Source organism: Emiliania huxleyi (genome assembly GCF_000372725.1).
Source record: "Emiliania huxleyi CCMP1516 chromosome Unknown EMIHUscaffold_129, whole genome shotgun sequence".
NCBI lineage: Eukaryota > Haptophyta > Isochrysidales > Noelaerhabdaceae > Emiliania > Emiliania huxleyi.
Window position 1 is genome coordinate 173353 of NW_005201298.1, and position 13724 is coordinate 187076.

General features: G+C 65.1%; 1 protein-coding gene across 1 annotated transcript; it reads left to right on the forward strand.

Annotated features, from left to right (window-relative positions):
- Positions 1-1112: 1112 nt before the first annotated feature.
- Positions 1113-11700, forward strand: EMIHUDRAFT_225980 (hypothetical protein; the record flags this gene model as incomplete). The annotated part of the gene is made up of 4 exons (XM_005789380.1): positions 1113-1195; positions 1282-1383; positions 1471-1669; positions 11644-11700. 4 exons carry the CDS (start codon positions 1113-1115, stop codon positions 11698-11700), a joined length of 441 nt encoding a protein of 146 aa, XP_005789437.1.
- Positions 11701-13724: the final 2024 nt, after the last annotated feature.

Consider the following 13724-nt stretch of genomic DNA (forward strand, 5'->3'; position numbering starts at 1 on the left):
TAATATGCCGTAGGGACACACAGCAAGGAGAGTAGTGTCTACGCGCGCACACGCCCGAGTGCCAATTTGGCTACGGGTTAGGGTTGCGTTGTCCTAACGCCTCCGTCCGTCCTGGACGGGCGTTGGCGCGTGCATATCCCTTCCGGTGCTTGCGTGACGCCCAGCGACTACCGCGCTCCGGCATCCTTGCGTGTCCCTACTGGGTGGGTGGGTCGTGGCCCGCGCGCCATCGCGCGGGATTATTGCGCCCCTCGCTCCCTCGAGCGGGCGCCCCCCCTTTTCCCATTACGGGCCCGTCGCGCTCCGCGCACCAGGACAGGCCCATATTCCACGCCCCTCGGCGTTACGCCATCTCATGGCCTTACTGGTAGTACGTAGCTCTCCCTCGAGCTACACTACCTCGTGCTCCGCACGACCTCGCGCTCCGCACGAGTCACCACACCACGCCCGCCTCTCCGGACGGCACATGCCCTTGCGGGTGTGGAGTGCATACCCCGTGCACTGTCCGCCCTTCCGCGTCGTGCCGCCAGTGGCCCGTGTCGCGGAATGAAGGAGATGGACTAGAGGTGGGCGCTCCGGCCGTCCCTCCTGGCCAGCGCCACCATGGCGCTGGCACCCAGCCGTCGGCCCCTGAGGGCGTCAGGCTACGACTAGCCTCTCCGGGCTCTCTGTCTGTCGCCCACCCTTCCGCGCCGAGGCACGTACTCGTGTGACGAGACCGTGCGACGCCGGCTCCATGCCTAACGCCGCACTGGAGTTGGGCGCTCCGGCCGTCCCTCCAGGCCAGCGTCACCGCTGGCCCCCGGCCGTCGGCCCCTCGTGCGGGCGTCGGGCTACAACTCGCCTCTCCGGGCTGCTGTCTGTCGCCCACCCTTCCGCGCCGAGGCACGTACTCGTGTGACGAGACCGTGCGACGCCGGCTCCATGCCTAACGCCGCACTGGAGTTGGGCGCTCCGGCCGTCCCTCCAGGCCAGCGTCACCGCTGGCCCCCGGCCGTCGGCCCCTCGTGCGGGCGTCGGGCTACAACTAGCCTCTCCGGGCTGCTGTCTGTCGCCCACCCTTCCGCGCCGAGGCACGTACTCGTGTGACGAGACCGTGCGACGCCGGCTCCATGCCTAACGCCGCACTGGAGTTGGGCGCTCCGGCCGTCCCTCCAGGCCAGCGTCACCGCTGGCCCCCGGCCGTCGGCCCCTCGTGAGGGCGTCGGGCTACAACTCGCCTCTCCGGGCTGCTGTCTGTCGCCCACCCTTCCGCGCCGAGGCACGTACTCGTGTGACAAGACCGTGCGACGCCGGCTCCATGCCTAACGCCGCACTGGAGTTGGGCGCTCCGGCCGTCCCTCCAGGCCAGCGTCACCGCTGGCCCCCGGCCGTCGGCCCCTCGTGCGGGCGTCGGGCTACAGCTGACCTCTCCGGGCTCGCTGTCTGTCGCCCACCCTTCCGCGCCGAGGCACGTACTCGTGTAGCGAGACCGTGCAACGCCGGCTTCAAGCCCACAGCGCCGCACTGGGAGTTGGGCGCTCCGCGCCATCCCTCCCGCCAGCGATCCGTTACGCTGGCAACCGTCTGCTTTCCGAAAGAGGCAGCGTTGCTGCTTTCCGAAAGAGGCAGCGGTGCTGGCTTTCCGAAAGAGGCAGCGGTGCTGCTTTCCGAAAGAGGCCCGATCGAGGTAGGCGCCATGCCATGCCTCCAGTCCTAGTGTGACGCCATCTGGGGATCCCCGAGATCGCAATCTCTGTCCAACATCTCGCCCGAGATCGCCCGAGATCGCCGAGATCGCGATCTCGCCCAGATGATGGAGAGTAGGCGGCGGCGGCGCTGCCATCGCGCCCCACGCCTCGCCAAAGCCTCGACGGCGTGATGATCGACATCAGCTCACGCAGACCACATCGAGTCCATGTCCGACATCTCGCTCCAGATCGCCCGAGATCGCCGAGATCGCGATCTCGTCTCGAGATGAAGGATGATTAGGCGGCGGCGGCGCTGCCATCGCGCCCCGCGCCTCGCCAAAGCCTCGACGGCGTGATGATCGACATCAGCTCACGCAGACCACGTCGAGTCCATGTCCGACATCTCGCTCGAGCTCGCCCGAGCTCGCCCGAGATCGCGATCTCGTCACCAGATGAAGGATGATTAGGCGGCGGCGGCGCTGCCAGCGCGCCCCACGCCTCGCCAAAACCTCGACGGCGTGATGATCGACATCAGCTCACGCAGACCACGTCGAGTCCATGTCCGACATCTCGCTCGAGCTCGCCCGAGCTCGCCCGAGATCGCGATCTCGTCACGAGATGAAGGAGAGTAGGCGGCGGCGGCGCTGCCAGCGCGCCCCACGCCTCGCCAAAGCCTCGACGGCGTGATGATCGACATCAGCTCACGCAGACCACGTCGAGTCCATGTCCAACCTCTCGCTCAAGATCACCCGAGATCACCGAGCTCGCGATCTCGTCACCAGATGAAGGAGAGTAGGCGGCGGCGGCGCTGCCAGCGCGCCCCGCGCCTCGCCAAAGTCTCGACGGCGTGATGATCGACATCAGCTCACGCAGACCACGTCGAGTCCATGTCCGACATCTCGCTCGAGCTCGCCCGAGCTCGCCCGAGATCGCGATCTCGTCACGAGATGAAGGAGAGTAGGCGGCGGCGGCGCTTCCAGCGCGCCCCACGCCTCGCCAAAGCCTCGACGGCGTGATGATCGACATCAGCTCACGCAGACCACGTCGAGTCCATGTCCGACATCTCGCTCGAGCTCGCCCGAGCTCGCCCGAGATCGCGATCTCGTCACGAGATGAAGGAGAGTAGGCGGCGGCGGCGCTGCCAGCGCGCCCCACGCCTCGCCAAAGCCTCGACGGCGTGATGATCGACATCAGCTCACGCAGACCACGTCGAGTCCATGTCCAACATCTCGCTCGAGATCACCCGAGATCACCGAGATCGCGATCTCGTCACGAGATGAAGGAGAGTAGGCGGCGGCGGCGCTGCCATCGCGCCCCACGCCTCGCCAAAGCCTCGACGGCGTGATGATCGACATCAGCTCACGCAGACCACGTCGAGCCCATGTCCGACATCTCGCTCGAGATCACCCGAGATCACCGAGCTCGCGATCTCGTCACGAGATGAAGGAGAGTAGGCGGCGGCGGCGCTGCCAGCGCGCCCCGCGCCTCGCCAAAGCATCAACGGCGTGATGATCGACATCAGCTCACGCAGACCACGTCGAGCCCATGTCCGACATCTCGCTCGAGATCGCCCGAGATCGCCGAGATCGCGATCTCGTCTCGAGATGAAGGAGAGTAGGCGGCGGCGGCGCTGCCATCGCGCCCCGCGCCTCGCCAAAGTCTCGACGGCGTGATGATCGACATCAGCTCACGCAGACCACGTCGAGTCCATGTCCAACCTCTCGCTCGAGATCACCCGAGATCACCGAGCTCGCGATCTCGTCACGAGATGAAGGAGAGTAGGCGGCGGCGGCGCTGCCAGCGCGCCCCGCGCCTCGCCAAAGCATCAACGGCGTGATGATCGACATCAGCTCACGCAGACCACGTCGAGTCCATGTCCGACATCTCGCTCGAGATCACCCGAGATCACAGAGCTCGCAATCTGGTCACGAGTTGAAGGAGAGCAGGCGGCGGCGGCGCTGCCATCGCGCCCCGCGCCTCGCCAAAGCCTCGACGGCGTGATGATCGACATCAGCTCACGCAGACCACGTCGAGTCCATGTCCGACATCTCGCTCGAGCTCGCCCGAGCTCGCCCGAGATCGCGATCTCGTCACCAGATGAAGGAGAGTAGGCGGCGGCGGCGCTGCCAGCGCGCCCCGCGCCTCGCCAAAGTCTCGACGGCGTGATGATCGACATCAGCTCACGCAGACCACGTCGAGTCCATGTCCGACATCTCGCTCGAGCTCGCCCGAGCTCGCCCGAGATCGCGATCTCGTCACGAGATGAAGGAGAGTAGGCGGCGGCGGCGCTTCCAGCGCGCCCCACGCCTCGCCAAAGCCTCGACGGCGTGATGATCGACATCAGCTCACGCAGACCACGTCGAGTCCATGTCCGACATCTCGCTCGAGCTCGCCCGAGCTCGCCCGAGATCGCGATCTCGTCACGAGATGAAGGAGAGTAGGCGGCGGCGGCGCTGCCAGCGCGCCCCGCGCCTCGCCAAAGTCTCGACGGCGTGATGATCGACATCAGCTCACGCAGACCACGTCGAGCCCATGTCCGACATCTCGCTCGAGATCACCCGAGATCACCGAGCTCGCGATCTCGTCACGAGATGAAGGAGAGTAGGCGGCGGCGGCGCTGCCATCGCGCCCCGCGCCTCGCCAAAGTCTCCACGGCGTGATGATCGACATCAGCTCACGCAGACCACGTCGAGTTCATGTCCAACCTCTCGCTCGAGATCACCCGAGATCACCGAGCTCGCGATCTCGTCTCGAGATGAAGGATGATTAGGCGGCGGCGGCGCTGCCATCGCGCCCCACGCCTCGCCAAAACCTCGACGGCGTGATGATCGACATCAGCTCACGCAGACCACGTCGAGTCCATGTCCAACCTCTCGCTCGAGATCACCCGAGATCACCGAGCTCGCGATCTCGTCACGAGATGAAGGAGAGTAGGCGGCGGCGGCGCTGCCAGCGCGCCCCGCGCCTCGCCAAAGCATCAACGGCGTGATGATCGACATCAGCTCACGCAGACCACATCGAGTCCATGTCCGACATCTCGCTCGAGATCGCCCGAGATCGCCGAGATCGCGATCTCGTCACGAGATGAAGGAGAGTAGGCGGCGGCGGCGCTGCCAGCGCGCCCCACGCCTCGCCAAAACCTCGACGGCGTGATGATCGACATCAGCTCACGCAGACCACATCGAGTCCATGTCCGACATCTCGCTCGAGCTCGCCCGAGCTCGCCCGAGATCGCGATCTCGTCACCAGATGAAGGAGAGTAGGCGGCGGCGGCGCTGCCAGCGCGCCCCGCGCCTCGCCAAAGTCTCGACGGCGTGATGATCGACATCAGCTCACGCAGACCACGTCGAGTCCATGTCCGACATCTCGCTCGAGATCACCCGAGATCACCGAGCTCGCGATCTCGTCACGAGATGAAGGAGAGTAGGCGGCGGCGGCGCTGCCAGCGCGCCCCACGCCTCGCCAAAGTCTCGACGGCGTGATGATCGACATCAGCTCACGCAGACCACGTCGAGTCCATGTCCAACCTCTCGCTCGAGATCACCCGAGATCACCGAGCTCGCGATCTCGTCACGAGATGAAGGAGAGTAGGCGGCGGCGGCGCTGCCAGCGCGCCCCACGCCTCGCCAAAGCCTCGACGGCGTGATGATCGACATCAGCTCACGCAGACCACGTCGAGTCCATGTCCAACCTCTCGCTCGAGATCACCCGAGCTCGCCCGAGATCGCGATCTCGCCTCGAGATGAAGGATGATTAGGCGGCGGCGGCGCTGCCAGCGCGCCCCACGCCTCGCCAAAGCCTCGACGGCGTGATGATCGACATCAGCTCACGCAGACCACGTCGAGTCCATGTCCAACCTCTCGCTCAAGATCACCCGAGATCACCGAGCTCGCGATCTCGTCACGAGATGAAGGAGAGTAGGCGGCGGCGGCGCTGCCAGCGCGCCCCACGCCTCGCCAAAGCATCAACAGCGTGATGATCGACATCAGCTCACGCAGACCACATCGAGTCCATGTCCGACATCTCGCTCGAGATCGCCCGAGATCGCCGAGATCGCGATCTCGTCTCGAGATGAAGGATGATTAGGCGGCGGCGGCGCTGCCATCGCGCCCCACGCCTCGCCAAAACCTCGACGGCGTGATGATCGACATCAGCTCACGCAGACCACGTCGAGTCCATGTCCAACCTCTCGCTCGAGATCACCCGAGATCACCGAGCTCGCGATCTCGTCACGAGATGAAGGAGAGTAGGCGGCGGCGGCGCTGCCAGCGCGCCCCGCGCCTCGCCAAAGTCTCGACGGCGTGATGATCGACATCAGCTCACGCAGACCACGTCGAGCCCATGTCCAACCTCTCGCTCGAGATCACCCGAGATCACCGAGCTCGCGATCTCGTCACGAGATGAAGGAGAGTAGGCGGCGGCAGCGCTGCCATCGCGCCCCACGCCTCGCCAAAACCTCGACGGCGTGATGATCGACATCAGCTCACGCAGACCACGTCGAGTCCATGTCCAACCTCTCGCTCGAGATCGCCCGAGATCACCGAGCTCGCGATCTCGTCACGAGATGAAAGAGAGTAGGCGGCGGCAGCGCTGCCATCGCGCCCCGCGCCTCGCCAAAGTCTCGACGGCGTGATGATCGACATCAGCTCACGCAGACCACGTCGAGTCCATGTCCAACATCTCGCTCGAGATCACCCGAGATCACCGAGCTCGCGATCTCGTTTCGAGATGAAGGATGATTAGGCGGCGGCAGCGCTGCCATCGCGCCCCGCGCCTCGCCAAAGTCTCGACGGCGTGATGATCGACATCAGCTCACGCAGACCACATCGAGTCCATGTCCGACATCTCGCTCGAGATCGCCCGAGATCGCCGAGATCGCGATCTCGTCACGAGATGAAGGAGAGTAGGCGGCGGCGGCGCTGCCAGCGCGCCCCACGCCTCGCCAAAGCCTCGACGGCGTGATGATCGACATCAGCTCACGCAGACCACATCGAGTCCATGTCCGACATCTCGCTCGAGATCGCCCGAGATCGCCGAGATCGCGATCTCGTCTCGAGATGAAGGAGAGTAGGCGGCGGCGGCGCTGCCATCGCGCCCCACGCCTCGCCAAAGTCTCGACGGCGTGATGATCGACATCAGCTCACGCAGACCACGTCGAGCCCATGTCCGACATCTCGCTCGAGATCACCCGAGATCACCGAGCTCGCGATCTCGTCACGAGATGAAGGAGAGTAGGCGGCGGCGGCGCTGCCATCGCGCCCCACGCCTCGCCAAAGTCTCGACGGCGTGATGATCGACATCAGCTCACGCAGACCACGTCGAGCCCATGTCCGACATCTCGCTCGAGATCACCCGAGATCACCGAGCTCGCGATCTCGTCACGAGATGAAGGAGAGTAGGCGGCGGCGGCGCTGCCAGCGCGCCCCACGCCTCGCCAAAACCTCGACGGCGTGATGATCGACATCAGCTCACGCAGACCACATCGAGTCCATGTCCGACATCTCGCTCGAGCTCGCCCGAGCTCGCCCGAGATCGCGATCTCGTCTCGAGATGAAGGAGAGTAGGCGGCGGCGGCGCTGCCATCGCGCCCCGCGCCTCGCCAAAGTCTCGACGGCGTGATGATCGACATCAGCTCACGCAGACCACGTCGAGTCCATGTCCAACCTCTCGCTCGAGATCACCCGAGATCACCGAGCTCGCGATCTCGTCACGAGATGAAGGAGAGTAGGCGGCGGCGGCGCTGCCATCGCGCCCCGCGCCTCGCCAAAGTCTCCACGGCGTGATGATCGACATCAGCTCACGCAGACCACGTCGAGTTCATGTCCAACCTCTCGCTCAAGATCACCCGAGATCACCGAGCTCGCGATCTCGTCACGAGATGAAGGAGAGTAGGCGGCGGCGGCGCTGCCAGCGCGCCCCACGCCTCGCCAAAGCATCAACAGCGTGATGATCGACATCAGCTCACGCAGACCACATCGAGTCCATGTCCGACATCTCGCTCGAGATCGCCCGAGATCGCCGAGATCGCGATCTCGTCTCGAGATGAAGGATGATTAGGCGGCGGCGGCGCTGCCATCGCGCCCCACGCCTCGCCAAAACCTCGACGGCGTGATGATCGACATCAGCTCACGCAGACCACGTCGAGTCCATGTCCAACCTCTCGCTCGAGATCACCCGAGATCACCGAGCTCGCGATCTCGTCACGAGATGAAGGAGAGTAGGCGGCGGCGGCGCTGCCAGCGCGCCCCGCGCCTCGCCAAAGTCTCGACGGCGTGATGATCGACATCAGCTCACGCAGACCACGTCGAGCCCATGTCCAACCTCTCGCTCGAGATCACCCGAGATCACCGAGCTCGCGATCTCGTCACGAGATGAAGGAGAGTAGGCGGCGGCGGCGCTGCCATCGCGCCCCACGCCTCGCCAAAGTCTCGACGGCGTGATGATCGACATCAGCTCACGCAGACCACGTCGAGTCCATGTCCGACATCTCGCTCGAGCTCGCCCGAGCTCGCCCGAGATCGCGATCTCGTCACGAGATGAAGGAGAGTAGGCGGCGGCGGCGCTGCCAGCGCGCCCCGCGCCTCGCCAAAGTCTCGACGGCGTGATGATCGACATCAGCTCACGCAGACCACGTCGAGCCCATGTCCGACATCTCGCTCGAGATCACCCGAGATCACCGAGCTCGCGATCTCGTCACGAGATGAAGGAGAGTAGGCGGCGGCGGCGCTGCCAGCGCGCCCCGCGCCTCGCCAAAGTCTCCACGGCGTGATGATCGACATCAGCTCACGCAGACCACGTCGAGTCCATGTCCAACCTCTCGCTCGAGATCACCCGAGATCACCGAGCTCGCGATCTCGTCACGAGATGAAGGAGAGTAGGCGGCGGCGGCGCTGCCAGCGCGCCCCACGCCTCGCCAAAGTCTCGACGGCGTGATGATCGACATCAGCTCACGCAGACCACGTCGAGTCCATGTCCGACATCTCGCTCGAGATCACCCGAGATCACCGAGCTCGCGATCTCGTCACGAGATGAAGGAGAGTAGGCGGCGGCGGCGCTGCCATCGCGCCCCGCGCCTCGCCAAAGTCTCCACGGCGTGATGATCGACATCAGCTCACGCAGACCACGTCGAGTTCATGTCCAACCTCTCGCTCGAGATCACCCGAGATCACCGAGCTCGCGATCTCGTCTCGAGATGAAGGATGATTAGGCGGCGGCGGCGCTGCCATCGCGCCCCACGCCTCGCCAAAACCTCGACGGCGTGATGATCGACATCAGCTCACGCAGACCACGTCGAGTCCATGTCCAACCTCTCGCTCGAGATCACCCGAGATCACCGAGCTCGCGATCTCGTCACGAGATGAAGGAGAGTAGGCGGCGGCGGCGCTGCCAGCGCGCCCCGCGCCTCGCCAAAGCATCAACGGCGTGATGATCGACATCAGCTCACGCAGACCACATCGAGTCCATGTCCGACATCTCGCTCGAGATCGCCCGAGATCGCCGAGATCGCGATCTCGTCTCGAGATGAAGGATGATTAGGCGGCGGCGGCGCTGCCATCGCGCCCCACGCCTCGCCAAAACCTCGACGGCGTGATGATCGACATCAGCTCACGCAGACCACGTCGAGTCCATGTCCAACCTCTCGCTCGAGATCACCCGAGATCACCGAGCTCGCGATCTCGTCACGAGATGAAGGAGAGTAGGCGGCGGCGGCGCTGCCAGCGCGCCCCGCGCCTCGCCAAAGCATCAACGGCGTGATGATCGACATCAGCTCACGCAGACCACGTCGAGTCCATGTCCGACATCTCGCTCGAGATCACCCGAGATCACAGAGCTCGCAATCTGGTCACGAGTTGAAGGAGAGCAGGCGGCGGCGGCGCTGCCATCGCGCCCCGCGCCTCGCCAAAGTCTCGACGGCGTGATGATCGACATCAGCTCACGCAGACCACGTCGAGTCCATGTCCAACATCTCGCTCGAGATCACCCGAGATCGCCGAGCTCGCGATCTCGCCTCGAGATGAAGGAGAGTAGGCGGCGGCGGCGCTGCCAGCGCGCCCCACGCCTCGCCAAAGTCTCCACGGCGTGATGATCGACATCAGCTCACGCAGACCACGTCGAGTCCATGTCCAACCTCTCGCTCGAGATCACCCGAGATCACCGAGCTCGCGATCTCGTCACGAGATGAAGGAGAGTAGGCGGCGGCGGCGCTGCCAGCGCGCCCCACGCCTCGCCAAAACCTCGACGGCGTGATGATCGACATCAGCTCACGCAGACCACGTCGAGTCCATGTCCGACATCTCGCTCGAGATCACCCGAGATCACCGAGCTCGCGATCTCGTCACGAGATGAAGGAGAGTAGGCGGCGGCGGCGCTGCCATCGCGCCCCGCGCCTCGCCAAAGTCTCCACGGCGTGATGATCGACATCAGCTCACGCAGACCACGTCGAGTTCATGTCCAACCTCTCGCTCGAGATCACCCGAGATCACCGAGCTCGCGATCTCGTCTCGAGATGAAGGATGATTAGGCGGCGGCGGCGCTGCCATCGCGCCCCACGCCTCGCCAAAACCTCGACGGCGTGATGATCGACATCAGCTCACGCAGACCACGTCGAGTCCATGTCCAACCTCTCGCTCGAGATCGCCCGAGATCGCCGAGATCGCGATCTCGTCACGAGATGAAGGATGATTAGGCGGCGGCGGCGCTGCCAGCGCGCCCCGCGCCTCGCCAAAGCATCAACGGCGTGATGATCGACATCAGCTCACGCAGACCACATCGAGTCCATGTCCGACATCTCGCTCGAGATCGCCCGAGATCGCCGAGATCGCGATCTCGTCTCGAGATGAAGGATGATTAGGCGGCGGCGGCGCTGCCATCGCGCCCCACGCCTCGCCAAAACCTCGACGGCGTGATGATCGACATCAGCTCACGCAGACCACGTCGAGTCCATGTCCAACCTCTCGCTCGAGATCACCCGAGATCACCGAGCTCGCGATCTCGTCACGAGATGAAGGATAGTAGGCGGCGGCGGCGCTGCCAGCGCGCCCCGCGCCTCGCCAAAGCATCAACGGCGTGATGATCGACATCAGCTCACGCAGACCACGTCGAGTCCATGTCCGACATCTCGCTCGAGATCACCCGAGATCACCGAGCTCGCGATCTCGTCACGAGATGAAGGAGAGTAGGCGGCGGCGGCGCTGCCATCGCGCCCCACGCCTCGCCAAAGTCTCGACGGCGTGATGATCGACATCAGCTCACGCAGACCACGTCGAGCCCATGTCCGACATCTCGCTCGAGATCACCCGAGATCACCGAGCTCGCGATCTCGTCACCAGATGAAGGAGAGTAGGCGGCGGCGGCGCTGCCAGCGCGCCCCGCGCCTCGCCAAAGTCTCGACGGCGTGATGATCGACATCAGCTCACGCAGACCACGTCGAGTCCATGTCCGACATCTCGCTCGAGATCACCCGAGATCACCGAGATCGCGATCTCGTCACGAGATGAAGGATGATTAGGCGGCGGCGGCGCTGCCAGCGCGCCCCACGCCTCGCCAAAGTCTCGACGGCGTGATGATCGACATCAGCTCACGCAGACCACGTCGAGTCCATGTCCAACCTCTCGCTCGAGATCACCCGAGATCACCGAGCTCGCGATCTCGTCACGAGATGAAGGATAGTAGGCGGCGGCGGCGCTGCCATCGCGCCCCATGCCTCGCCAACGCCTCGACGGCGTGATGATCGACATCAGCTCACGCAGACCACGTCGAGTCCATGTCCGACATCTCGCTCGAGCTCGCCCGAGCTCGCCCGAGCTCGCGATCCCGCCTCGAGATGAAGGAGAGCAGGCGGCGGCGGCGCTGCCAGCGCACCACACGCCTCGCCAACGCCACGACGGCGTGATGATCGAGATTGAACCGCGCCCCAACACGGTCCAGCTCGCGCCCGCTATCGAGGCTCGCGGTCGAGCTCGCAGCTGTGCAGGCCTGTTCCCTCTGCGGCCTCAGTGGCCTGCGCAGCGCGCTGCTGATGGCGGAATAAGAGCGACCTCGTTCACGACGTGCCGTGCGCCTCGTCAGAGCCACGACGGCGTGACGCCGTAGAGCCGAGCACGTCGAGTCCGTACGCAGCATCTCACCAGCTCCTGTTCAGTCAGCGGCTTGTGCGGCGCTTGGCTCCGTGACCTGAGGCAAACCCCTTGCTGCACCAGTGCCAGCTCCGACAGGTGCAAGACAGCGCCGCTGTCTGATGCTGCCACTCACCGCCTCTAGCATCCCCGTCACTCCCTGTGCACTTCGCCCATGCCTGACGGGAGCTCCTCATGCCCTCTCCCCATGCCTGACGGGAGCTCCTGCATGCCCTCTCCCCCGACGAGGCGCCTCAGTCCGCGTACTCCGCGTCCGTTGCGAGGTGACGGACGGCGCGACCACCTCCGCACGCACGTCTACACCGCCTTCTTGATTCCATCCACCAGCGGAAAATCAAGCGATGTGATCCCAGAAGGCTTGCGTGATGCGTCGTCATGACGGGTGTCACTGCCGCGGCGCCGCGCCGCGTGCCGCGTCGTCAGTACTGAAGCAGTCGCGCGAGTCAGAGTCGGGCACGAGACGTCGAGCATCGAAACCGTCCGTTTCGTGCGCCCGTCCCCAATACAGGATTCCCCTGTCAGGGTGTGAACATCGTGCACTCGATGGTTTTCCCCGGCCCATGCCGGGTACTCTCCAGTCGAATCTGACGTTTGGCTACACTAGTAGAGCCGTGGGCTCATTTCACATTTTGAAGTCGGGCCCTCAGGAGGACCGCTCGGGTTCGACACCAACCCGGGGCTGCTCCGCGCCATGTGCATGGCGTTCGAGTGAACGCCGTGCAGGCAGCCCGTGGTATGATGCACATACTCGCCACCGCGCTCTCTGGCACCACTCGGCCCTCGAACCGGGTCGGTGGCTCGCCGCTCATCCCCCTCTCAGACCCGCGCAACGCTCAACGAGCCGGCCCGGAGCAGATCCACCTCACCGGCGCGAGCGTCGACAGCATCCACGTGACTTGGTCCGACAACGACACCTCCACCGCTCCGTCCGTGGTCGAGGTTCGAGCGGTCTCTGATGCCGCTTCGTGGACGGCGGTGCCGGGTCCGAGTGGGTCCGTGTACTCGGCATTGCAGGCAGCGGACGCTTGCCCCGGAGGCTACACCGACCCGTCCTGCATCTACACGTCGAGCGTGCTGCACTCGGTCCAGCTCACGCAGCTCGAGCCAGCGACCGAGTACGAGTACCGCGTCCGCAGCGCAGCAGGAAAGGTCCAGGAGAGGTCCTCGCGGTCGCTCCGCTTCACCACGCCGCCGGCTCGCTGGCTGTCTTGCGGCAGTGTGTGGTGCCGTGAGGGGCGCCGCCCCCAAAACTACGACCGTCATAACGTAGGCCGCGGGCTCGCCCGCCGTCCGGTTTGGCGTTGTCGCCGACCTGGGGCAGACAACCAACTCGAGCGCGACGGTGGCCGGGCTGCAGCAGGTGGCGGAGATATGGGGAGATATGGGGAGATATGGGGGCCGGGCTGCAGCAGGTGGCGGGGAACCAGGGGCGGCGTGAACCTCCCGCCGCGCAGTCGCGTGAGCCGAGCCCGTTTCGCAGGCGGCTGAGGACGGCTCGATCGACGCCATCCTACTGGGCGGAGACCTCTCGTACGCTGACGGCGAGATGATCGACATCAGCTCACGCAGACCACGTCGAGTCCATGTCCGACATCTCGCTCGAGATCGCCCGAGATCACCGAGCTCGCGATCTCGTCACGAGATGAAGGAGAGTAGGCGGCGGCGGCGCTGCCAGCGCGCCCCACGCCTCGCCAAAGTCTCGACGGCGTGATGATCGACATCAGCTCACGCAGACCACGTCGAGTCCATGTCCGACATCTCGCTCGAGCTCGCCCGAGCTCGCCCGAGCTCGCGATCTCGTCACGAGATGAAGGAGAGTAGGCGGCGGCGGCGCTGCCAGCGCGCCCCACGCCTCGCCAAAGTCTCGACGGCGTGATGATCGACATCAGCTCACGCAGACCACGTCGAGTCCCATGTC